Below are 24385 nucleotides of genomic sequence, written 5' to 3' on the forward strand. Positions count from 1 at the left end.
CTACAGTAGCCCAGAATGGACAAACCAAACACTGGGCTCCATGAAAGGGCCCTTTGTGATATTAGAGTTCGCGGTCACTGGTAATGAAACACAACGATTCTCCTACATTTTAGGTGATTATACACTGAAAAGGTATTCAGTTTTATTGCATTCTGCAACCTCACTGCTGATGCCACTAAATCCTACACACTGCACCTTTAAAATAGAACAAGAGTCACTGTCACTAATTACTCCCAACTGGTGAACAGCATATCTTTATTACTAAGAGAGAGGTGAAAAAGTATATACAGTACATATCATTTTTTGGTGAAGAATAGCATATGGCATCAAAATCCCTGAAAAAAAGCAGACACAGACTGCACAGAGGGAAAAGTGCTTTGTTTGTGTGTGTGTATAATATGTACAGTGTATGTGTGTGCAGAAGCCAGAAAAGACTATCCTGGACGAGTCTGTCAGAGTGCCAGAGAACCAGATTTTCTCCTGATGAGCCTTCATTGAGCCTCAGAGTGAGGGGGAGATGGGGAAAGGAGTAAATGAGACAGAGGAGGGAGAGGAGAGTGTGTGTCTGTGTGTGTGTGTCTCTCCAGATGTTGTGAGAACAGCCGGCCATTAGTGGCAGCAGCCACTACCTTGGCCGGGCTGAGATGTGATGATCCAGCACAACATTCAGACACACACTCATTCTTGGAGATGAGATACCACCTTCCCAGTGGAATAGCAAAGCTGCCTGCAGCAGCTGTGAGATGTACTCTCACAAACACTCACCAGCAGGTACACATACTTACGATATGTCCTCATACATATCCCCATACAGCAACAGTTGCAACACATACAAATGTTCTTGCAGACATGCATATGCAAATCACTCCACACATATAAACTCAAGATGTCACATGTGCATGCTATGAACACACACACACACACACACATACACACACACTCTCTACTGGTGAGAGAAGAGGGAGGGAAAAATGAAAGATGGTGCTGACAGAATTACTTGATTAATTGTTAATGGAATAATTAACATTAATATGTTTGTTAAACCCTTGCCCTCTTAGTTACTGTTGCTACGCCTGTCAAGCTTTCCTTTCTCACACAGCACATATGCAGTTTACTGTGATAACACTGAGAGATTTTCTTCTGAAAATTCTTTGGAATTTTTGAAGCAATGGGTCCTTGATTTTAGAGGCAGACACAAGCAGCTTGTCATTTCAAGCTAGAAACCATCGATTTTAGAGACTGAAATGACAACCGTCACTGACATTTTTATCAGCTGTAGCTAGCTAGCTAATAACACCAATGTGAACTCCATGAGTTGGTTAAAAATGCTGTCTCCAGGTGATTTTTTTAATGTTTCCTGCTTACTCGTTTCTGAAAGAATCTTGTATAAACGTTCCTTCATATGCACTAGCATGGCTAAACACATGATATCATGCTGGATGACTGAGGCTACATGTAAAATCAGACTGTAGCTGGTTAGCTTACATACTTATATGTGTTTTCAAATAGTGTGTTCTCACTTTTAAAGTTACAAGAGAAAAGGCTTTGAGGATGAAGACTAACTGATATATTTAAAAAAAAACTAGCCTCAGAAATATTTCATTAATTAGTCAGTTAGTTTGCCAGATATGCTAATAATGCAGCTTACATTAGAGTGGACAAAAACACAGTTTAATCCATTCTGAGCACTTTTGCGCTTGTGTTTTTGGTTTTAGAGAGGCTAAACCACTCATCCTCCAAACTCTTTAAATGTAGAGTATTAATATTACAAGTACTCCATGCACACCGCTTCAGTGTGTGATATCTAAAACTTGACAGGCAGACATACCAATAAAACCAACCATTTCAAGATGTAACCTTGAGTTTTGGGAAATTGTGACATTTTTCGCTATTTTATGACATTTTATGCCTTCAAAGATAAGTTTTGTTATCAAATATACTTAACAATGAACTTAATTACTTACTCTTTGAAGCAATCAAAAAAGACACCAGCAGATACCCTGAGAGCAGCAGAAAAAAATGAGATAATGGATAAGAGAAAACCAATTAGACTAGTGGAGAAGAGTATGAGAACGATAAAAGGATAAAGTGAATAGTGGAGTCAAGAGGGTGAATTATGTGAGTACTAAGGGTGGCAAGAGATGGGAGGATGTTAAATGAGATAAACAGAAGAGTGAGTGAGGGGATTGTGCTCCATGTTACATTAGGTAGCCATGAGTAGAGAACATGTCTAATTTAAATCCAATTACTCCTCGCCTGTTTTCCTGGTTTGAGGCCGGCGTGCTCTAATTGTGCTGAATGAGGTGCTCAGAGCCCAACTCATGCTAATCTCAACACACACACACACACACACACACACGTTCCGAGAGCTCACTTCGTTTAATTTATTTAGTATTTTAATTCATCGCCAGACTCTGTGCCTCTCAATTCACCACAGCACTCTGAGCTTCTGCTGCACTTTTTGCTTGTTGGAATCAATTACAGCCCTAACAATCATACTGAAACATCACTCTTGATTGCAATTGCTGCAATAAATCGTGGTTAATTTTTCTATTACACAGAAATATGGCTTAATTAGAGTTGGGTCAGGGTTTGTTGATTGTGGAGGAGCTCAAATTGCAAGAGGACGGGAGTTGGAACACAAGTGGAGATGCAGTTTTTCTAGCACTTCTTCTGAGAGGGACTTTCTATCCCCTCCCCTCCCCTCTCATCACTTCCCCAGCCTCCCCGTCCCTGTCCTGCTGCCCTGTGTTTTCTGCTCTTCCTGCCAATAAAGTCTTTGTATGCCTCTGCTTTTCTGCTCTCTGTCTCCCTCATATGGAAGTGTGAAATAATGTGTGAAAGGACGGGGAGCAGTCAAGGATGTGCACACAGCTAGGGGGCAAGAAACACAGTGGCACAGTTCATCTGTGGACATTTTCAGCAGTTAGAAATGTTGCTGAGCAACAATAAATTACTCCTTGAGAAGTAAACTTGTATGAAAAACTCCTTTGTTCACTTTTGTTTTTTTTTTATATCAGTGCCACATGATGATGGATAATGGATGGCTCTAACATGACACATAGAATTCCAGTGAGAAATGGCAGCTAGCAACAGTAAAAACACAAACCTAGAATGTACCAGTAAGTCAGTTTGTGGAAGTGTTGAGAAACTACAGTGCAGTCAGAAAGTATTAGGACGGGGATATGTTTTTCATAGCTTGGGCACTGTTAATCCAGCACATTGGATTTGAAACAAAACAGACTGAGGTTAGAGTGTTGACTCTTAGCTTTAACGGTGACTGTGTTCACATGCAGTACATACTGGGTGAACAGTGTGTGACTCATAGCCCTTTTTAAAATTAAGAACTCAGTTTTAAAACACTGCAGCAGGATAATGATCCTGCACATACAGCTAAATAAAACCAAAAAGTCTTTTTATTTTATGGCCAAACAGTGGAATGATCTTTAAGTCGCTCACAAGACTTCAGTCCACATGATTATGTTTCACTGAAGGCAAAAAGCCAATGAAACAAGTACATGCTGGGCAGAGCATCATTAGAGAACATATCTGATTTCTGTGGGTCATAGACTTGCAGCCAAATATTACATTTGAAGACTTTTTGTGTTCTGTTTCTGAAGTTCATGTTAACTTGTCCAATCACTGTCTCTGTTTGTTCATTGCTTTTCACTACGTTTCAAAATGATACAACCAGATAGTGAAGATCTTTGTAAATCAACCTAATTTTCACATAAATCGATTACTTTCTAAGTGTGTTTTGAAAGGACTTCATCAGACTGTATTAGCTCTTTCTCATTTGTGTGAATTTGATCATTTTTGTTATTTAGCACAAGATGGATTTTTTCTGACAAGTGCAACATTATTGTCACACTGTGCAGCTTGGGGCGGAGTTGCATCTGTTGGAATTAAGTTTTCAGTCTTCGCCTTTCATACTGTTTCTGTGACACACTTCTTAAGCTGTTACTCTCTCCATTTGTCAAAGATTGAGACTTGGGTCTGCCTTGACTGTGGAGATTAGCATAAAAAGCACTGTGTGCTGCCAGATTACCCACTATATGCACATAAATATAGCATTTAGAATGCTCGACAGACAGAAAGGACAGATTGAGAGAGCTTTATTGCAGACATTTTTTTCCTGGAAAGGCATTAAACCTAAACTCAAAACCCACTATCTGTAATTATATCAGTATTAAATGCATATAAATGCAGCTCCATGTTTTTTTTACATATGGTGCACGGTGGTGCAATGAGTATGAAGACCAGTTTTTAATCTAACCACAGCTGTGATGGCTGAAGCTGAGAATGTCTAACATTGCTGCCTGAGGATGCATTACCTTACAGCTCTCTGTAGGGCAACTCTCTTTTCTCTTTGAGATACAGTACCAGTCAAAAGTACAGTACTAAAGACATCAAAACTATGAAATAATACATATGGAATTATGTTGTAAACAAAACGGACTATGTTTCATATTTTAGATTCCTCAAAGTAGCCACTGTTTGTCTTGATGACAGCTTTGCACACTATTGGCAATATCTTCAGCTTTATGAGGTCGTCACCTGGAATAGGTTTTTATTAACAAGTGGCCTTGTCAAAAGTTAATTGGTGGAATTTCTTGCCCTCTTAAAGCATTTCAGACCATCAGTTGTGTTGTGTCGAGGTAGTGTTGGTATGTAGCAAATAGCTAGTATCAGTAATCCATATTATGGCAAGAATCACTCAGCTGAGTAAAGAAAATTTGTTACTATTTGACTGTTTGACTATTTGACCAAGAAAAAGAGTGATGAGCGCTGCATCAGATGGTCTGTCCTCCACAATCACCCAACTTAAACCCAACTGATATGGTTTGGGATGCAGTTGGAGTGCAGAGTGAAGGAAAAGCAGTTAACAAGTGCTCCGCATACATGGGAACTCCTTTAAGACTGTTGGAAAAGCATTCCAGGTGACGACCTCATGAAGCTGGTTGAAAGAACGCCAAGAGTGGGCAAAGCTGTCATCAAAGTAAAAAGGTGGCTACTTCGAGAAATCTTAAATATGAAAGATTTTTTGGTTGGTTTTTACACTTTTTTGTTCACTACATGATTCCACATGGGTTATTTTATAGTTTGGATGTCTTCAATATTCTTCTATAATGTCAAAAATAATTAAAAAAAAATCAAGAAAAACCCTTAAATGAGTAGGTCTGTCCAAACTTTTGAGTGGTACTGTATATTTGGTAGATCTTTTTTTCAATATGAATTTGAATGAACAACTACAGCTGACTTCCAGTTTAACTTAAAATGCATCTGCAACATCTTTCAAAACCTCAAAACTCATTCCAGTCCTAAATAGAAACATGGTATGTTCAAAACCTCCAAGATTTCTTTTTTGGATTTCCCCTTCTCTTTTTTCCCTCCATTGGTACATTTACACAAAATGGAAACCATGCAGCGTTATACATGATGATTTACATTGTTTGAGTATGCTTTTCTTTGTTCTCAAGGTTGTTCTGGTAATAAAGCAACAAATCTTGGCAATAGCATTGACAGTAATTAAAAGTATGAATATCTGTCAGTGCAAGATTTATGCGTGTGGTCTTTTATGTGTTGAATAATGTTTTACAAGAACTATAATTCCCATTATTGTTAGCCTGAATGCCTCTGCCAGTACTGCTTATTAATCAGTTCCCACTGTGCTTTTACCCCTGTGGCACGGCAGAAAAGCTATCCCAAGCAAGTCTTAACTATTCCACTATTAGAATCAGACTGTCACGGAGAGGGCAGTTTCGCTGGCTCTCTCTGGAGCACACTTAAGTAAGGAAATTGAGTGGATGTGATAGGGAAAGGGGTTGGTGTCTGTGGCAGGTGTTAAGGAGGACAACGAGATGCCGGTGCAAGTGAAAGATGCTTTGGGCAGAAAGAGCTAAAGGTATTACAGGGATTTTGTAGGATTTAATACACAAAGATGGAAAGCTTCCTGGGGGGAGATAACTGTAAGAAGACAAGTTTCCTATTTATTTCTAACAGAGCGCAGCTTCCTCGCCCTTCTACGTCTTTCCTGATCACATTCCCTAGAGAGGAGGAAGAGAGCAGGACCGCGGGCGGAATAGAGGATAGATAGGAGAGGAGAAGGAAAGGGAAGACCGCAGGCTTTAAGAGGAGAGAGGGTCCTTATGAAAGCATCTATGAGAATGTTGAAGGGAAACCACTGGGAATCTCTAACAAGACCTCAGAGACATGAGGAAGTGTTAGCAGGGTGACATGGAGGGCAGGGAGAGTAAGGCAAGGAAGGAGACGGGTGGAGATAGAGAGCCTATCCAGAGGCGGCTGGCGCCGGTAGCAGCACAGTGCAGAGGAGGATTAGAGCAAGGCGGTCTCACAGTCCTCCTGCGTGACCTCTGACCTCCCTCACATCAATCTGCTATCTTGTTACCCCTCTACTCCTTTCTCTCCTCCATCACAATCCCTGTGTTCACTCATCTAAGGCTGTGTGTGTGTTTGTCTGTATATAGTATTGTGCGCTGGGAATTGATTCTCCTGTTCTCTGTTAATGACCTGCTAAGCCCAATAACCAGTCAGAGAGCAGAAGACAAGTTGATTGACAGCTGTGGGAAAGGTCCCAGATGGTTGATGTTGCAGGAAAGTGCTTTCCAGCTTGACTCTAATGCATTCAGTTAGCTACTCATCCTCTTTTTCCTGTTTATCTCTTATTTTTTGCGCTATCATGATTTAAAATTCACTTTCACATAAACACGTTTATCTCACTCCATTCTTCTTTGACTTGCTAATCTCAAGTTTTACATATCCCTCCACTGAGTGATTTTTTTTTTCTCCTACCTCCCCTCTATCTAGTAATTCCACCATGTCCCAATACATCCATAAAGCTATGGGGGAGGTGCGTGTGTACTCAGGATCCAGCAGAGAGTGGACAGCTTTAGTAGTGTTGTTTGAGATATAATCCTCTCCCTGTGGTTGTATCTTGTCTGTACGTCTGCCGCAGTGGCGCTTGACGTTCCGCGCTTATCCACATCTCAGCTTGGTAAATAAAACCCACGCTGAACAGATAAGACGCCTATGGGCTCATGCGTTTACACACACACACATACACACTCTTGCAGATGTCCAGGTGTTTTGTTCACTCTTTCGCTCTGGCTTTATCTTTATAGGCCGTGAATGTTTTCCTCTGATATAATCAGGGATGTAGTAGCGGGGGTTAACACAGACATCCAAGTTAAGCAATCTTCTTGTTTATGAAAGAGGGTATTCTTGTGCTGCATGACTGGGATAGTCACTTTTATTTCATTTTTGGTAAATGTTGGATGAGTGATGTGGATTTGTGAAACAGTTGTTTTAATGCTTTTGTGTCTTACATCAGCAATATTAAGTTATTATTTTTATATAATTATAATTATTTTTCAACAGCACACTTTGCAGATGAAATCAAATTATGTAAATATGCAAAAATATGCAAAGCTGCTTTCATTATGATTAACATACTTTCAACATAATAGATAAGGATACCCAATGATTAATTGTTTTTAAATCAAAATTGTGATTAGAAAGAGCAAATTCACGTGACCTGCAGTTCCAATTAAGCTGTGACTCACTTTATTAACAAGCTAAAAGAGGTGAAAGAATTATTCAGCTACCATCAGTGATGCTGCCAGTAATGACAACTGTCCGTAGAAAATTTAAACAGATGTAGCTAATTAATGTCAAGTCAGTGAGTTGTCCAAAATACAAAGTCCTGGCTGTTGTCTGGATAATATATATCTCTTGCATGTTGGTGTCCATACTGTTTAACAAAGCTGCAATGACATTTTCATGATTGTCTTTTTGCCTTCCAAAAAGAGCAGTAAAAGTGATAAGACTGACTAAATCAACAAGCTAGCTAATAGCATCCCAGTGTTTTGTGACAGCTAGCTTTGTAGCTGACGAGTGTAAATGACCCGCAGCTGGTGGATGGTGAATAGCAGTCAGAATCTCCTGGTTAAACTTTTAAGCACGTCATATGATTGTTTTTAGCTCGTGACCTTAAAATCTCGAAATTGGTACTTGTGGAATTGAGTGCTGTGAAGCCGTATGTACTGTCAGTCTGTAGCAGCTAAAGCACAGAGCTGTCAACACTACAGTATAATTACAGGCCGTCACTTTTGAATGTCATGATTTTATTTGAAAATTATTACTATTATTGTAATGTTAGCATTTACAGCCTTTGTAATATCTTACTAAATGTGGGATAATTGGTCATTTTGCGTATAAAATATGTATCTATTCATGTAGAAAAAAACAGGTTTGTGAGTATCTTGTTTAATAAAATGTAGACTCCCAATACAAGCCTGAAATGTTTACAGAAAAGAATTGGTATTTAATGCAATATTGAAAATGAGGCAGATATTTTCCTCAAATCTTTCAGGCATTCAGGCCTACAAATGTTAGAGGCTAGACTCTGTTTCTCTCTCTTTTATTATCATTTTCCCCTGTGTGGCTTCCTCTCAATTCTTCCCACCCGTCTAAGCTATTTTTTCCCTCCCATTGTAGATGAAGCATCAATTGCTTAGTGGATCACGTTGTTCTGTCATTAAAATACAGCATATGTCTGTGTACATATACATGTACATTACTTTAGCATGAAATGAGATGTAGGCTCATGCACAGATGACCTCCTCCACAGTGTGATGTAACAGCCCTTCTGTTCCAGCCGGTAATACTTTCGCACATGACATAAGACTCAATTTCTTTTCACCTGCCTAAGTTGAATGTTTCCTGTGATTAGTTGGAAAGAAAGCAGAATTTTTTTTTTTAAATCTTATTTCCGATTCGGACCCGCTGTATGAGTGAGAGCTAATGAAACACCTTTCACGGAGTCCAGCAGTCTTTAATCTCACACATACAGACAGTAGCTAGTGGTTCTCCAGGGTCATTACTGTTCATCGACCTTTCAGCAGGCTGACCCTGTCTGTAAAATATGACCACTGGAAACAGGAGCCAAGGTTTCTGCCAAGAAATTAATTAACTATCCATTAATTAAGTATTTTCAGACCATTTATTTCAAATGAGAGAATCTGGCCTAGTTTTTGTCCCACATTTTTGTCCTACTGCATTGATAAGGCATGATGCAAGTTATAACAAATTGTGTCATGTTTTATTTTTGAAAATATGAATTTAAGAGAAGACTGTAAGGTTTGTTTAAACCTTACAGTCAATAACATCATCTAATCATTTTTATAGCATAAGTATGAATGAAGCTCAATCTTGATTAGAATCTGAAGGATTAAGGATTTTTTGAGGTGGATACAGATATTGATACTTTTTCCTTTTTAAGTAAACAAGTAACAGTTTTTTGATGAGGATCTCTGTTAAGTTTGGTTATAAACCGACTGTAACCAAGATAGAAGCAGGACGTTTTATATTTGTAAAATAAACTTGTCAGTGCTTTTTGGTGACCGAGCTACTGTGTGTCTCAGTGACACTGTTTCAAATGACTTCAAATACCAATAATATCAGCTACTGTAAGCATGTCCTCGTGTCAGTAGTGGATAGGCCCGCTCCACACTGCTGGTGGTTGTCATCACTTCACAGGGATATACTGATACTGTTTCTCTCAGCAGTTGGAAATGAAGAAGGCTTTTGTCGATAAAAGGACATGTGCAGCTTCTTTTTTCTCACTGGAAGCTGTGCGGGATGATCCCAAGGGTCAGGAAATTGATCCCTGTAGTGTAGAAGTGTACCACTGCTTTTTCATCAAAGCTTTAAGAGTTCAGGTCTTTAATAATCTGAGAGAAACAGAACAACAGTAGCAATGCTTAGTATTGCAAAACATTGGTCCAAGGCCAAACACCCAATACACCACTAGATTATTTCTTACTCTACCAAGAATTTACCCTTCTAGTAGGTCAAGGAGGTCTTCTAGTAACCTGTATTACAGCCTTGATTGAAGGAAAACATCTAAAGTATTCAATCCTGTTTTTTAGTGCTGTATTGCTATGACATGTTGACCATTATAAGTATAAATATAACAGTTTCTAAGCATATGACAGCTTGGTGGTTGTAGTCCATTAATTCATTAATGGCATTTTAATACACACAGTAAAATATTCCATTCAGTAACTTCAAAACAAGTAACTCACAGTGGGGAATGTTTCTAGGAACTGATTGTTTGAGAGAATGCGTCATCTATTGACTTGTAGACTGTTTATGTATCTGAAATACATAATTCAGCAAGGTTTCGCACTGGAGACCAAACCTTCAGGGCATGGCAAACAGCTCAAACTCCTAGAAATTACAATTGCACAGAAACCAGGGATTAATCAGTCTTTGGCTGGGTTACCTGAGTGACAGTGTCCTGAAAAATCAATGTCATTTGTACAAAGTACATGAGAAGACATTTATAAAAAAAAAAATATCTTCAGACAGATTCTTCTCTTGTTATACCACCTGAACACATAATGTTTGCTTAAAACCTGTCCCATCCAGGATATTTCAAGACATCTGGCCTCGTCCTTAATGCTCATATGTCAGATTTGATCTCCTTAACATTTTTAACTTGACATAACTTTAATGACTTTACCAAACGAGAATTCCCTTTCATCTTAAACGCAACATAAGTTGATGAAGGATGTCGTAGGTGTCAGGGACTGATTTAGGAGAGAGGCTGTTAATTCTGCTCAGACACCGAGGCATCCTCACATCTCGCAGGAGACCGTGGTGATTTAGTGGAGAGGGCCCTGTAGAGACTGTCAGCTGCTAAAAACTGATGCCCAGCGTGACAAAGGACAGAGCACACCGCCGGAAAAGGCTCGCCCACTCACTCTCGCTTACTTCGGAAGACACAGAAGAGAGTGCGTGTGAAGGAGAGAGTTTTGTGTTTTTTTCTGTTTTTGAATTGGATTGGTTTGGGAATATGGGTTATATGAGAGTTAGGTCTAAAAGATTCATCATTTATATCAAACTCCCAACTTGGAGGAGTGGAATTTTTAAAATTGCAACAGCCACAGTTTTAACAGTGTATTAACAAGCTGTTAATTTAACAGCTAGTTAGTTTAGTTAAATCAAGTGAATATACTATGTTCTTTACATCCTTGAGTCTGAAAATTTACAGTTGGCAGAAGATGGCTTTATGGAAGACGGCAACTGCTCTGTATCATTTTTAATGTTTGAAAAAATAAGTATTGGTGAGTCTTTTTCTACATATACAATTTAGGTGATCGCCTCAAATCAATCTCAGACACGAAAGATGGTTGACAGCTTGGTATTTGTCCGGTGTGACAGACAGCTGGCGAATAGAGATGTCAGACTCTCACAGTTAAACTTTTCAGCACATCATAAATGTTCTCAAGCCTATAACCTTAAAAAGTCCTCCAAGATTCGAGGATGTGAAACAGTCTGTGTATGAAGTCTAACTTTAGCTCAAGCAGCTACGGTGCAGAGCTGTCAACAATAGCGGCTGTCCAAATCAGAAGATCATCAAAGGCAGGGGTGTGTGGTCCATTAAGGGTACTGGGGCGCCAAAGCTCCTGCAGTTCCACTTGTGAAATATACATTTTAATGAAAAATAATTTTTGTTATTGTTGTGTGTGTGTATAAATGTCAGTTGTTACTCTCACATAAATCAAACATAATTACAGAAACGTGCCATGACTAAAAAGTTCTGCCTACAGTCTTTGTCTGTGTGGTGAAGGGTGTACTCTTCTCCACCTGGTGGCGTTATCTGTGTATTATGTACGGGTTTTGCTGGTAAACCCTGATTGGTTGACATGGTACGCCAAAAATAACTAATTTTATGCCCAAGAAATGTTGCCAGATTGGATGACTTTCCGCCCAAATGCTGCTTCCCTATTAGATAACATTTACCCGCTGAAGGCAGGCAAAATATACACAGATCGTTGTGGTACTGTGGTGATAATTGTAAAGTGGAGACAAAAAAACACAATGAAAGTACCCTCTAAGGTGCCTGACAAAGGAGAAAACCCAAAATAAAAAAGGTTCTGTAATCGCTGTTTTAGGATGAAGTGCCCTATGTGACAATCTGCAAAGATCTGCCAAGTTGGTTTTATATGAAGGCCTGTCCAAAGCTGTTTAACATGCTAAACAATATGCTAGACGGATAGTAGCTAGCTAGCCTGCTAGATATGTACTTTAATATACAGTATATACTAAATATTTGGTACAAATAGGGCTGTTGGGGTGAAGGAATTTCCCCTGTGCTAATTTAGGATGGATGGTTCAACAGTGTGGTATACAGTGTATGTGATACCTGTCAGGACTGTGCGCTGCAGCGCTCTCCAAGGTGCTTATCCTGCTGCGGGGAGCAGGTAGGGGGCTATCCAGAGTGCTTTCTTTCTCCCTTGCCCACATTAGTAGGAAGGCTTCCACCAGCTGGAACTTCCAGGCAGCCAGTACCTTCATAGTCTAATTATTGTTTTCACCTGTTCCCTAGCATACATATATGTAAGCAACCTCTGTTAGTGTTTCTGGTTGCTCATCAAATGCATTGTGGAGACCTTCCGAAATATTGTCGGGCATGTGGTTCTGGGGCATAAACACCGTTTCGAGGCAATGTGATTTAAGAACCCAGTCTGTGGTCAGATAATGCACCGTTAGACTCATATAAGGTCATATTGACACTTGACCACATATCAGTTGTGGCAGAGAAGTAGTCGACATTCTTGAGCCTGCTTTTGACTGATGCCTTTACTGTGTCATACATTTTCGGGACAGCTGTCTCTGAGAAGTAGGTTTTGCTGGGCAACTCGTATTGCTTGATGAATTTTTGAAGCATTGACTTGAATGCGGGTTTGTCCACAGTGCTAAATGGAACCATCTCGTCAACCAGGTATTGTGTAACAACAGCTATAAAGCATTTATGCCTCTTACTTTTATGTCTGTACAATTTGCAAATCAACCTTGTGGTGTCGTAAAACCTTAAAAGGAGTATTCTTTTCTCAAAATGTGTTAACAACCCTTTAGCTATGAAGAATGCCTACAGAATGCTGAAAAGATACAGAAAATCGAAGACAATACAAAAGGATCTGCAAAATGCAGCTAGAGGCAGCAAGGGAGGAGATGAGAAAGATAAAGGTACGTTTGTGTTAGCCATTAGCAATTACAGGGATGCCTAGTAGAACCTAAACCCCTGCCTAGACATGTTAAAAGTTTAAATGTATCCTGTCATGAAACTGTTCTGAAATCTGGAGGAGAACCTTTTGAGTAACACTGCTAACAGACAAAACTCCTCAAAATATATGCTACATTGCAAGTGACAACTGCATCAGTCGACCAATCATTCTCCAAACTGAAGCTGATCCAGACCCAGCTTAGAAACAGATGCGGAGAAGGAAGGCTCTCAGATCTTATGCTGTTGTCCATTGAGAGGGACATCCTAACTGACCAAAACGAGGTCATTAACATTTACAAACTCATGACCAAAAGAGTTCTCTTTTGATTGATATGCCTGAATGTATCAGGTGCCCTTTATTTTTTTTGGCTCCCGTCCCTCAGACAGCCTGAATCCACCACTGCCTCGTGCCCTTCATGGAAACATGCATTCATTATATTTCTCCAGTCATATATAGTTGTGTGGAACAAACATATTAATGATCAGGTGAACAATAATTACCTAAGTGGCAGTGTACCAGCTGGCAGATATCTGATTTCTAATCAGTTAAATCTTATTGATGTTCTCATATCAGTCGTCTCTTTAGTTTCTCTGCCCTCATGCCCACTTTCAAATTTCCCCAGCCTATTTTTCTCTGTGGCTCTCTCTCCTCTCCCACCTCCCCTGTTGAAAATTCAGATAAGTGAATGGAGCCGATGGTGAAATTGATGTCAACGGATGACTGATCGTGTACGCAGCGCATGTGGCCCCGCCGCCCCGCCTCCCTCCATTGCCCATTTTTGTGTCCGAGTGTGAACGTGTGTGTCTGCTTCTGTCCTGAGGCGGTGGTCCAGATGCCAGGTTGTTATGATGACTGAGCAGGTCCCTTCATATATATATATATATATGTGTGCGTGCGCGTGTGTGTGTGTGTGTGAGAGAGAGAGAGAGAGAGAGAGAGCAAGAGAAAACAACAGAGTGAGAGGGATTGAGGAAGTAAATCTCCTCATGCTCGGCTGCACGCAGCACTATTCACAGCCACCGTCATCACTCTTCCTCAGGTATGACAGCACCTCTCAAAAGTGTGTGTGTTTGGTTTGTTCATCGTGTGTCTTTGGCTTTACCTCCCTAACAGAGGCCAGCCTACAAGTCGCCTATGTACTAGCTGCAAGACAGCAAGGAGGGAGACAACATTAAAATGGTTCCTGAAGACGTGTGTGTTTGTGTGTTACTGTCAGCACAGGTACACTGTGTTCTTTTAAAGTGTCTTAGCTTGGCTGGTTTGGCAGAGTGAGAGAGGGAGAGTGGGAGGGAGCTGTCAGTGGAGGGACATTTAACGGGTGGGAGTTATGTATGTGTGTGCGTGTGTGTGTGTGTGTGTTGATGTGTGTTAGTTTCAGGGTTGCCCAGTGTATGAAGGGATTAACCCTGTGGGAGTTTGACTGAGCTCTCATGTGTAGCCAACTGTGCTGTCTGCTACAGCTTCACACACACACACACACACTCGTCCTGTCCAGTCCCCATGGGTGTGTGGAGATAGTGTTGTTGTGACACAGACAGACTACAGGGTGACCTTTAAGCTGAGGGCGTGTGGCTGGATGTGGTCTGGACCCAGGGAGGGACCGCATGAAGCTGACAAACAAAAAGAAGAGTCAAGACAGAGAGGAAAAGGTTCGGCTTGGCAGGGAAATCCTCCTCCTGTCTCCATAGCAACGGTCACACCATTATGACCACATTCCATCACACTCCTTACCAGTCTTCCCCTGTGTGTGTGTGTGTGTGTGTGTGTGTGTGTGTGTGTTTGAGAACGTGTATGTGTGTGTGTGCATACATGTGCCAAGTGTCTACAGTGTGAATTCATAGTTTCCTATGTTCCAGGTTATTTATGCTCATAGCTGTATCTAACAGGTGTACCAGCATCACTGTAGAGAATAAGATAATATAGAAGAGAAGCACTTCATCATCTTCTAAGGGGGACTTTTATTTACCAAGCAGCATGTATAGTAATATAAAGAGAAATACCTCTCTGCTACTGAGAGAGACTTGGACAGCAGGAGACAGGCGGTGTAACCCGTTGATGGTTTCTTGGCGTTAGAAGTGCAGATGGCTACCGGCACAAATGAGCGTCTAAATGGCTGACTGAAGCACTTGGGGCGCATTGAGACTGACGTTGAATGAGAACTTGAGGCTCATTGAGACAGGATGGAGAGGATGCAAACAGTTCTGCATTATGTGTCTGATTGAATGCTGGCCTGCAGGCCTTCAGGGGACAGAGGAGGAGTGTCTGCTGTAATGGCAAATGTCTAATGGCCAAGGCAAGATTGAGGGTGAAGGCGGTCACATGCAGAATGCAGATGCCCCAGTACCTATTAGCCACTTACGGCTTGGTATGAATTGGTTGGGGGCAGTCATACAGGTTAGGGGGGCCACCCTGTAAATTAGGGCTGTATGATATAACAGTCTTTATCTAAGTGGCAACCACCAGGACTGAAAAATCAACCCAACACTAAGTGCCAAAAACTGCAGTTCCTCTAATGGCCACTTGAGGCTGGCTCAAAAAGCGAGTCAATCCCCATAGACCCCCAGGTCAAAATGCCCAACTTTACAGCAGAAATACACATGTTTACAGTCTGGTACGAAAAATGGTTTTAGTCCATAGTTAATTTTTGGGGGGTGAATTTTTATATTTTATTAAGGCTCAAAGTTATGCATAATTAAGGGAACGGTCGCTTTGAGTGACAGGTGGGTGCAGTCACAGGCAAGTCGCTACAAGTCGCACAGCAACAACGTTGGTTAGGTAACGCAACCATGGTTTAACCCCAGATTCACAAAGTAAATGTGTAGTCATAGCTGTTGCTATTTCAGTGTGTTTTCAGTTCATGAAAGTTAATTTTAACATTTTGGTTGCCTAAAAAAGTCTTGTTCAGCGTTTGGTTGTACTAAAAGACCCTCTAGGGAGTCAGATGCTCAGTTTTTTCTGGTAAGTACATTTTGTTTAAATGGTTTTAAGCCATTAAAACAAAATGGTTTATTTAGATGTAAAGACCCATAGTCTGCTCTATAAATGTTGAATGCGTTCTGTAATGAGAACACATTCAAGCACATATTTGAGGACAGGATGATCCACCATGCATGATGGTTGGCTCTGAAGCTTCTGTAGTCTTCTTGTAAACTAGTAAATTTGTAAGGGTAAGTGACATGGAATATAAAAAAGATAATGACTGCATTATTACAATTTCATTCATCAAGCATTCATTCTGCCTGCAGCAGACATTCCCAGGCTCTGTAGGTATCGTTGCACTATTCCCACACATACACCTGTGCCAGGAAAGAGATTAAAAAAGTGACAACATCGCAGGTGTAGTTTATTTCAATGTTTTGTTACTAATAAGAACATAAGTCGCCAAATCCAACAATTTAATAATGTTCTTAATGTTAATAAGTACATAATGTTTAAATACTGTAATAACTGGTAAACATACATGACTATGAGTTACACCCCCTGCTTGGCCATGTGGCAGTTACTATTGTCAAGAAAACATTGTTGGTTCTTTCCTACAACATTTGAGCTTTACTGGTGTAACAGGAACAGCTTAATGGCATTTACGTTACTTGCATTTATTTACATGCCAGAAACCTAGCTTTTCATAAATAAACATTAATTATCAATCCTCTAAACATGCCATCCTTTTATACCCAGTACCAGTGCAAAAAACACTTTATAAACAGAGTCATTAGCAGTGGGTTGTCAGTGACACACACAGCCACAACCAGCAACACTGTATGAATTTAGCCAGCGTACCCACATACAAAAAGAAATGTCAAAGTGACATGAAGTTAATAACTAACCATTCAGACATTTTATTAAGATACACTAGCTAGCATCAATATAACGCAGTGAATGGTGTTAAAAGTGTGTTTAAAGGTTTCAGTCCACCATAGATCTGCATGTCCATTGTCTTTGGCAGAGAATAGATCACCTGAGATGAGGTGTATCACCAGACCTCTCTCTCATCTCCTTCCTTTATCACTTCTGTCTGCACTGGTTATTTTTGTTGTCATTTCTCGTTCAATTGTGAACCAGGGGTGGTACCAGGCCAGGAGGAAACGACACGTGTTTGACAGGAAGCTGCCATAGCAACAGACAGGGCAGCCCTCTTTAACTTCGCTCTGCTGCTTGTCCAAGACCACCAGCACACACGCACATGCATACAAATCACCACAAACAGATGTAAAGACAGGCTATCTCTCTCCATCACCCGTAGAGATATACATACAGTTGTCAATAGTTTCATACAGTATATATAAATTATTTGTTAGATTTTTTTGGTGTGTGACGGGACAACACTGGTGTTCGACCTCCTCATGCTGCAGGCAGGACACGTGAACCACATATCCATCCATCTGTTCTCTTTCCTCTATTGTGAGCATGAGACCATGGAAGGCACTGACCCCACGATTGAATGTGTTATTTTTAGGAGGGATTTTTTTGGTTCTGGATGAATGTGTATGCATGTATGAGAGATTATATGGCTATGATTATGAGAGAATTATCATTACTGTGGTACCCTCCTGAAATGAAGTTCATAAAACCAAATCCAAACGTATGCAAAACAGTCGAGACATGCAATAGCAGTTGGAGAGATAAAAAAGTGGTAAAAAGCAAAATAAGAAATGTTTATATGGTTTCAGGTGTAAATGTTGCATTCATGAGCCATGCCAAATCACATAGTGTGTCTTTATTTTCAACATATTAAACCAACCTCCTCTTTCTTGCATCCCCCCCCCCCCCACCCCCCCCCCCCCCCCCACCCCCCTACCCCCTCCTCCTTGGGCAGGTCTTGATGCTTTTAGAGGGCGATGCAGAGAGTTTCCTCTGCCAGCGTCTGCCTGCTCTCTCCTCCATGTCACAGCAGGGCGGTGCGGCCACAGCCTACGTCTGCCAGGACTTTACCTGCTCTCTGCCCGTCAACGACCCTCAGGAACTACGCAGGCTACTCCTGGACGGGCACACGCAGACACAGACAGAATGACCAATCCAGTATTGACTGACACGGATATTTAACAGAAAGGTCGTAATCTTCGAAGACCTCTGGTCTGCAGCCCCTTAGCCTAGCTCATTTTTTTTCCCTCTCTTTGGCTTGTGAAGTCTGGCTTTACATTTAAAAAATGCCATTGCTTAAAAAGTCTATATGCTACTTTAATAGGAGTAGTTGCCATGAGGTTACCTAAGAGGTCCTCTGTTAGTCGTTCACGACTCTAATTTCACAGCAGAGGTAGACTTTTATTACCTCATATACCAACACAAGTTTTACCTTAGCAGGCTTTTAGAGGCAGTTGATCAGTTGAGCTATGTTTAAATTCAGGTGTACAAATGTTCTTGTCAGGAAATTCTCACAGCAGCAGTGCCAGCCTACTGAAAATATGTAGCACTTGTATGTCTAAAATGTCCTGGCTTGACTGTTATCCAAGAAGTAAACCACAGACTCTTAACTAGACCGTAACCTAAGACCACTTGGATGAATTGGACCGACACTGTTTTGCAGATGAACCCATCTGTCCTGTCTTCTTCTCCCTAGCCCTGTGTTCCAGCTCCCACATTCATGTCACATGGATCTGACAGTGAAGGCCTGCATGCCTGTGTGTGTGTGTGTGTGTGTGTGTGTGTGAAGGGCTGGTGTGCAGGTTCGTATGTACCACTGTATATAAATTTTAAAAGTTTATCGTGTGTGCGTTCGACTTCATTTGCCGTGGCGTCACAGTGAGCAAGTTAACGAGCTTCCGTTTACCATCTGCTCTCACCCTCGTTTATCTGTCTGTTAACTCAAATTCACCACAACGTGAGATGAACCTTCTCCGCTGCTGCACATTTGTCTCGTGGGTTTTAGACAACACAACAAAAATACACATGTATACACGCAACCCTGAATAATAAAGATACTTCTCTTGTAAGCAGTGTCTCTTTCATTTTTGGAAATGGATGCTTGTTTTGTGAAGTTGTTTACTGTTGTCCTGAAACTCATAAAAAGCTTTATAAATGAGTTTCCTTTCTTAGCTTCGAGACAGAATACAAGAGTAACTGACACGATATATTGGATATTTTTGTGATGTGTTCTCTCTGTGTTCATGTCAGTCCAAGATGGGAAAACTTGAAAAAGAGTGAATGTGTCCCAGCAGTCTGCCTTTGTCTTTCTTTTGTACTATAAATACTCATCATACAGAGAGAAAACCACTGTTGTGTATTCTTTTCCCATCTCTTCCCCTGATAGGTTGGATGAAGGTAATGTAAACTGTGTCAGTGTGTTGTAGCGAGAAGGGACACATGGGAGTGTGTGTATGTGTGTGTGTGTGTGTGTGAGTGTGAGGATGAGACAGATGGCCTGCTGATGTTGAAGAGAAGGAGTTGGTCTTGGAGGGTCCTGCTCTGGGCTCTGGAAGCGAAGGAGAAGAAAAGACAGGGAGGAGAAACGTGATGTTTCCATCATGACAGCGGCAGCCTCATATCCCTAACCTCGCCCGAGAGGTGAAATGAATCTCCATCTTTATCCATCAACATATTGTAAGAACACCTAGACCATCTGCACTTGTTTACTTATGCTTTCCCTCCTCCTCTTTGCTGTCTCTCTACTTTTGTGTGCCAATACCCCCCTCCTCCTCCTCCTCTCGTCTTCCTTGCCTTAAGAACGAGGGAAGTCATTTTGGCAGACGGCTGCCTCTTTGGAAGAACAAGAAATTGCCAAGAGAGGGGGAAAAAAAAGAAAACAGGACAAAGGGGAATATGAGGCACAGAGACAGACAGAGATAGAGAGAGAGAAGGAGAGGGATCACTGCTCCGTTTTCTGTCATGTCCCAACCCCACTTTTCTTAACCTGTCAAATTGGGAACAGTCATGCTTTTTTGTCATTTTGGGGCTCCTTTTCGTGTATTTCCACCAAATGCCTCCACACTCTTATCTCTCCTACCCTCCCTCAGTGTCTCACCCTATCATCTTCTACCAGGTTGGGACCCATCTATCTTTGGTTACAGACACACTCACATCTCACCCTCTTGATACTTCTGCAGGGCTATAGCTCTGCCTCCAAGCATGTTAGACTTACCGTCTTCTTATTTTTTTTCAATCGTTCCTCCTCACACACATACAGTACATACAGTGCACACCATTTGTTATCCCCCTCCCTTCTTGAATTCAATCACTCCTCTCATTATTTCTCTGCACTAATTGTTTTGATGAGCTGCACAAGATACATTTTAATTAGCGCTGAGATTAGTGGTCGACCCCAGCTAACCTGTTGCCCTGCTAATTATGGAACTGTAATCTATGTGCCACAGATCTGGAAAGATATTCATAATAAATTTGTTTACCATTTTTATAGAAACATACAAACAGCAAACATAGTTGCAAAATGCTTGAACAAAGGGCATAAGAGGCAGTGATACAAGTATGCAGTAAAAGGCAAAACCAGATAAATGAGATAGAATTCATAATAAAATAGTATAATATAGTCAAGGATATATGAAGTTATACAAGTTTTTTTGCTGACTTAAGTCTGCACCGTTGCACCTACTGAATGGGCTGAGTAGGTCAGAAATATGTCTTCGAGCCAATAAATATTACGCCTTATAAGTGCTCAATAGAATTTTAAACTGTTTTCTGGAAGCAATGGGAAGCCAGTGGAAGGATGCTAAAATTGGGTTAATGCGCTCTCTTCTCATAGTTTGTGTTAAAAGCTTTGCAGCTGAATTTTGGAACAGCTGAAGACAATTTAGTGCTTTTTTACTAGCTGCTGAATGTAGAGAGTTACAAATCTTCCGGTCAGCAGCAGACAGAAATGGTTTGATTTTAGATAGCCCTCTCAACTGATTACAAGACAAGTTTACGGCCATGATAGCAGCTCTGTGATGCTGGAAATGCTAACATAAGTATACTAACTTTAATCATATCATAATCATAACACTAATACCATGACAGTGCTAACATGTTTAGCATGTATAATGTTTACCATATTCACCATCTTATTTGAGGGGTTTAGCATGCTGACATTTACTAATTAGCACTAAACACAAAGAACAGCTGAGGCTGATAGGAATGTCATGAGTTTTGCAGGAATTTGTGTACTAAATGTCATGGCAAGCATTAACTTGCTGGTAGTGCTACAGGAAAGGTCTGAATATCACCAAAGTCATTTGAGTGCATTGTCTGAGAACCATGAATATCTGTTCCAAATTTCACAGCCATCCATTTAATAGCTGATGAGATACTTAAGTCTGGAGTGAATGTGGTGGACTGACCTTGCCATCCATAGAGCCATGCCACTACCAGGGCTAAAAGCAAGACTGAATAACCCCTTGTACTTTATTGTCAAAGTACAGATTTTAATCAATAATACTCTCAATTTTCTGGCAAAGGACTTAGTTTTGGTTGGCATGAAGCCACTTTTTTCATTAATTTTGACAGTCAGGCTTGGTGGGGAAAATATCCCTCAGTCTTGTCCTTGTTAAGCTGAACAAAGTTACAAAACATCCAACATATAATATCCTTAGAGCAGTCCTTTATGGCAACCAAACTACAAGAATCAGTATGGTTGACAGGAAGATATAATTGATAATCATTTGCATAAAAATGAAACCGTATATAATGTCTACTAATTATGTGACCAAGAGGAAACATGTAAAAAGAGAAAAGAATAGGTCCCAGAATCAATCCTTGAGGTACACCGAGAGTCAATTTTGTAGATGAGGAAGTGAAGCCACCGAATTAGGAGCAGTGGTGGCCTGAAGCAGTGGTTTTCAAAGTGGGGGCTGCAACTCCCAGGGGGGCTTCAGCAAATTGGAGGGAAAATGTTAAAAAAAAAAAATTAATTAAATTATTATTGTTATGTGTATTATTATAAAATATAATTCATAATAACATATTGAAATCTTTGCCATGCCCATCTTTCTAATTGCCTGCCAGTCAAAACATCATTCATTACATAAACTGTCAGTGTTAACCTGGTATCTGATGGACTTGACTGGCCTCGTTGTGTGGGGGGTGTTTGGACAGGGCAGCAGCCATGACTGGGAAAAACAGTGGAGTGACCGCTCTCATAAAGCAAAAGACAAGACAAAGTGCATGCTTTTATCAAGGAGATTATGCTATGGTCAAACAAACTCCAGGAGAAAGTTACAGAAATGTTCCCACTGCTTCACCAGGAGCTGCTGTCGTCTGATGAATTGGGCACCATCTCTCCACTTATCCAGTCCCACCTGGAACACCTCCAGGGATATTTCAGAGACTATTTCCCTGACCTTGAAAACACCCATCCAAACTGGATTAGGCACCCCTTTGCACCTGGTGTAGGTTCTAGTCTGGATTTAAAGTGATTGAGATGACAGACTGAGGGGATTTAAAAATTAAATTTGAGGCTCTTTCTCTCTTTAACTAGTGTGTAGGAAAGGACTGTTCCATGTGCATGGCACTGACAGACATAAAGCTCAGGCTTGACAAACTGTGTAGGAGCTACCAAGCCCACCCCTCCTACTAGTATGCTCTCTCTCTCACTGTTTCTGTCTCTGTCTCTCTCTCTCTCTCTGTCGCTTCTCTCTGTCTCTCTCACGCTCACTCACTGACACAAACACACAGAGGCTAAAGGTTAGAGAAGAGTTTGTGACTGGAAGGTTGCTGGTTCATCTTACTTAATTTTGGAAAGTGAAAAAGCAGTGCTTGTCCTTCCCTCATTACCACCTCTGAGGTGCCCTTGAGTTGGGCCCTTAACTCCAACTGCTCCAGTGAAGCTTCTCAGTGGCCAGCAGGTCAGACTGTGGTTGTAATGGGCAGCTTACAGGTGTGTATGTGTGCAACTGTGTAAATGTGATCAGGCTGCAAAAGAGAGGCTGCCTCTCAGTAAAAAGTTTCTCAGTGAAACTTCCCTGAATAAAGAAAGGTTAAAAAAAATGACAAAAAATGCCTGCCAGAGAGATAGGATCTGAACCAATCAAGAGCCAAGGAACCTACTCCAACATGATTAATGAGCTGATTCAATAAGACGATATAATCAACAGTGTTGAATGCAGCCACAAGGTTAAGCAGGACAAGACAAAGCAAAGTCAGAGCAAAGGACAGCACTGGCTGCTCAGTGGAGGTTGTTTGACACATGTAGCAAAGCTCTCTGTGCTATGCTAGGTTTGCCTGGGTTTAGACCTTTGAATCCACCAAGTCCACCGAGTCCAGTTGACTGATTCTGTTGGTCTGGCATCATGACATGAAACAGTGGTTTCTCGGTTGAAAAAGCGATCGATCCAATGAGCGCCGCAGGGGGAGTAACAATTAGTCAATCAGCTCCACGGGCAGGACTAATGCTGTTGTCAAGCATGGTCAAGCTGTGCACTGGAACCAAGGAAGAGTAAAACTAGGCAGCGCTGATCAAATATGAATCAAGATTCTGTTACTGCATCGCCTATTTCTCACCTCAAATGTTTCAGAAACATATGTTAGTGTACTGTTTAGCTGTAATATGAGAATGTTTGTGACCCAGCTTCCATGTCGAAAACAGAGGAGCCAAAACCAAGCACTGCTGAACTCGCAGTACGTCATCCGCCACGTCACCACCAGCCACAGCGTTTAGTGGTGATCGAATCGAATCCTCTTCCTCCACAGAAATCAGTTACAGTTGGAGGCAATGTCAGACTGAAGATGGAAACGGAGTGTAACCAGTTGACAATCCTGTCTGATATCAGGCAAATGCTAGTTTGTAAAACCAAAATTGACTATTGGGTAGTAAGATCATTTACACATGCAACATATGGTGTGTGTGTTTCATTATTAGTGTCTATTTTAAATGGCATCAGGTTTCTGAGTGTGTCTGTGTGGCAATTTTCAATTTCAATGTTTTTGAGCAAATTTGTTAGTTATACTCAGTGCTATAATCTCATAATGATGTGATCTCATACTATATGAATGGGACTAGGTTTGGTCGGTGCAAGACTTTGTGTTTATTGCTTTATGTGCGTGTTTAATGATTTTGTTCTGCTTTGGAAGGGAACATTCTTGAGTCGTGCCACAGTGTCTGGATGTGTGTGTAACAATCCGGATGGAAGCAAGTGTCTGAAAATTAAGGCTATCTAAGTTTGTGTGCTATTGTGCCTGCTATCAGATATGGCTGCTGTGTCTCAGTCTGTCTGGGTGATAATGAGGCCACAGGGGGCTGAGAACAGCGACACACTAACTTGGAGAGAAGAGGAACTTTCAGCGTCTTGAAAAAGAGGCAGTGGGGGGAGACATGGATACTCTTATTCTACTCTTCTATCAGCGAGCTCCAAAGCCAGATACAGCTT

General features: G+C 41.0%; 1 protein-coding gene across 1 annotated transcript in view; it reads left to right on the forward strand.

Moving 5' to 3' along the window:
• The window catches only part of spata20 (spermatogenesis associated 20), a 45210-nt gene extending 26186 nt beyond the window's left edge, over positions 1-19024 (forward strand). The window contains exon 16 of the mRNA XM_067575974.1: positions 17911-19024. Coding sequence (XP_067432075.1) covers positions 17911-18105 — 195 coding nt within the window. The 3' untranslated portion in view covers positions 18106-19024. The remainder of the gene's footprint in view (positions 1-17910) is intronic.
• Positions 19025-24385: the final 5361 nt, after the last annotated feature.

This window comes from Thunnus thynnus, chromosome 20 (assembly GCF_963924715.1).
Source record: "Thunnus thynnus chromosome 20, fThuThy2.1, whole genome shotgun sequence".
Taxonomy (NCBI): Eukaryota; Metazoa; Chordata; class Actinopteri; order Scombriformes; family Scombridae; genus Thunnus; species Thunnus thynnus.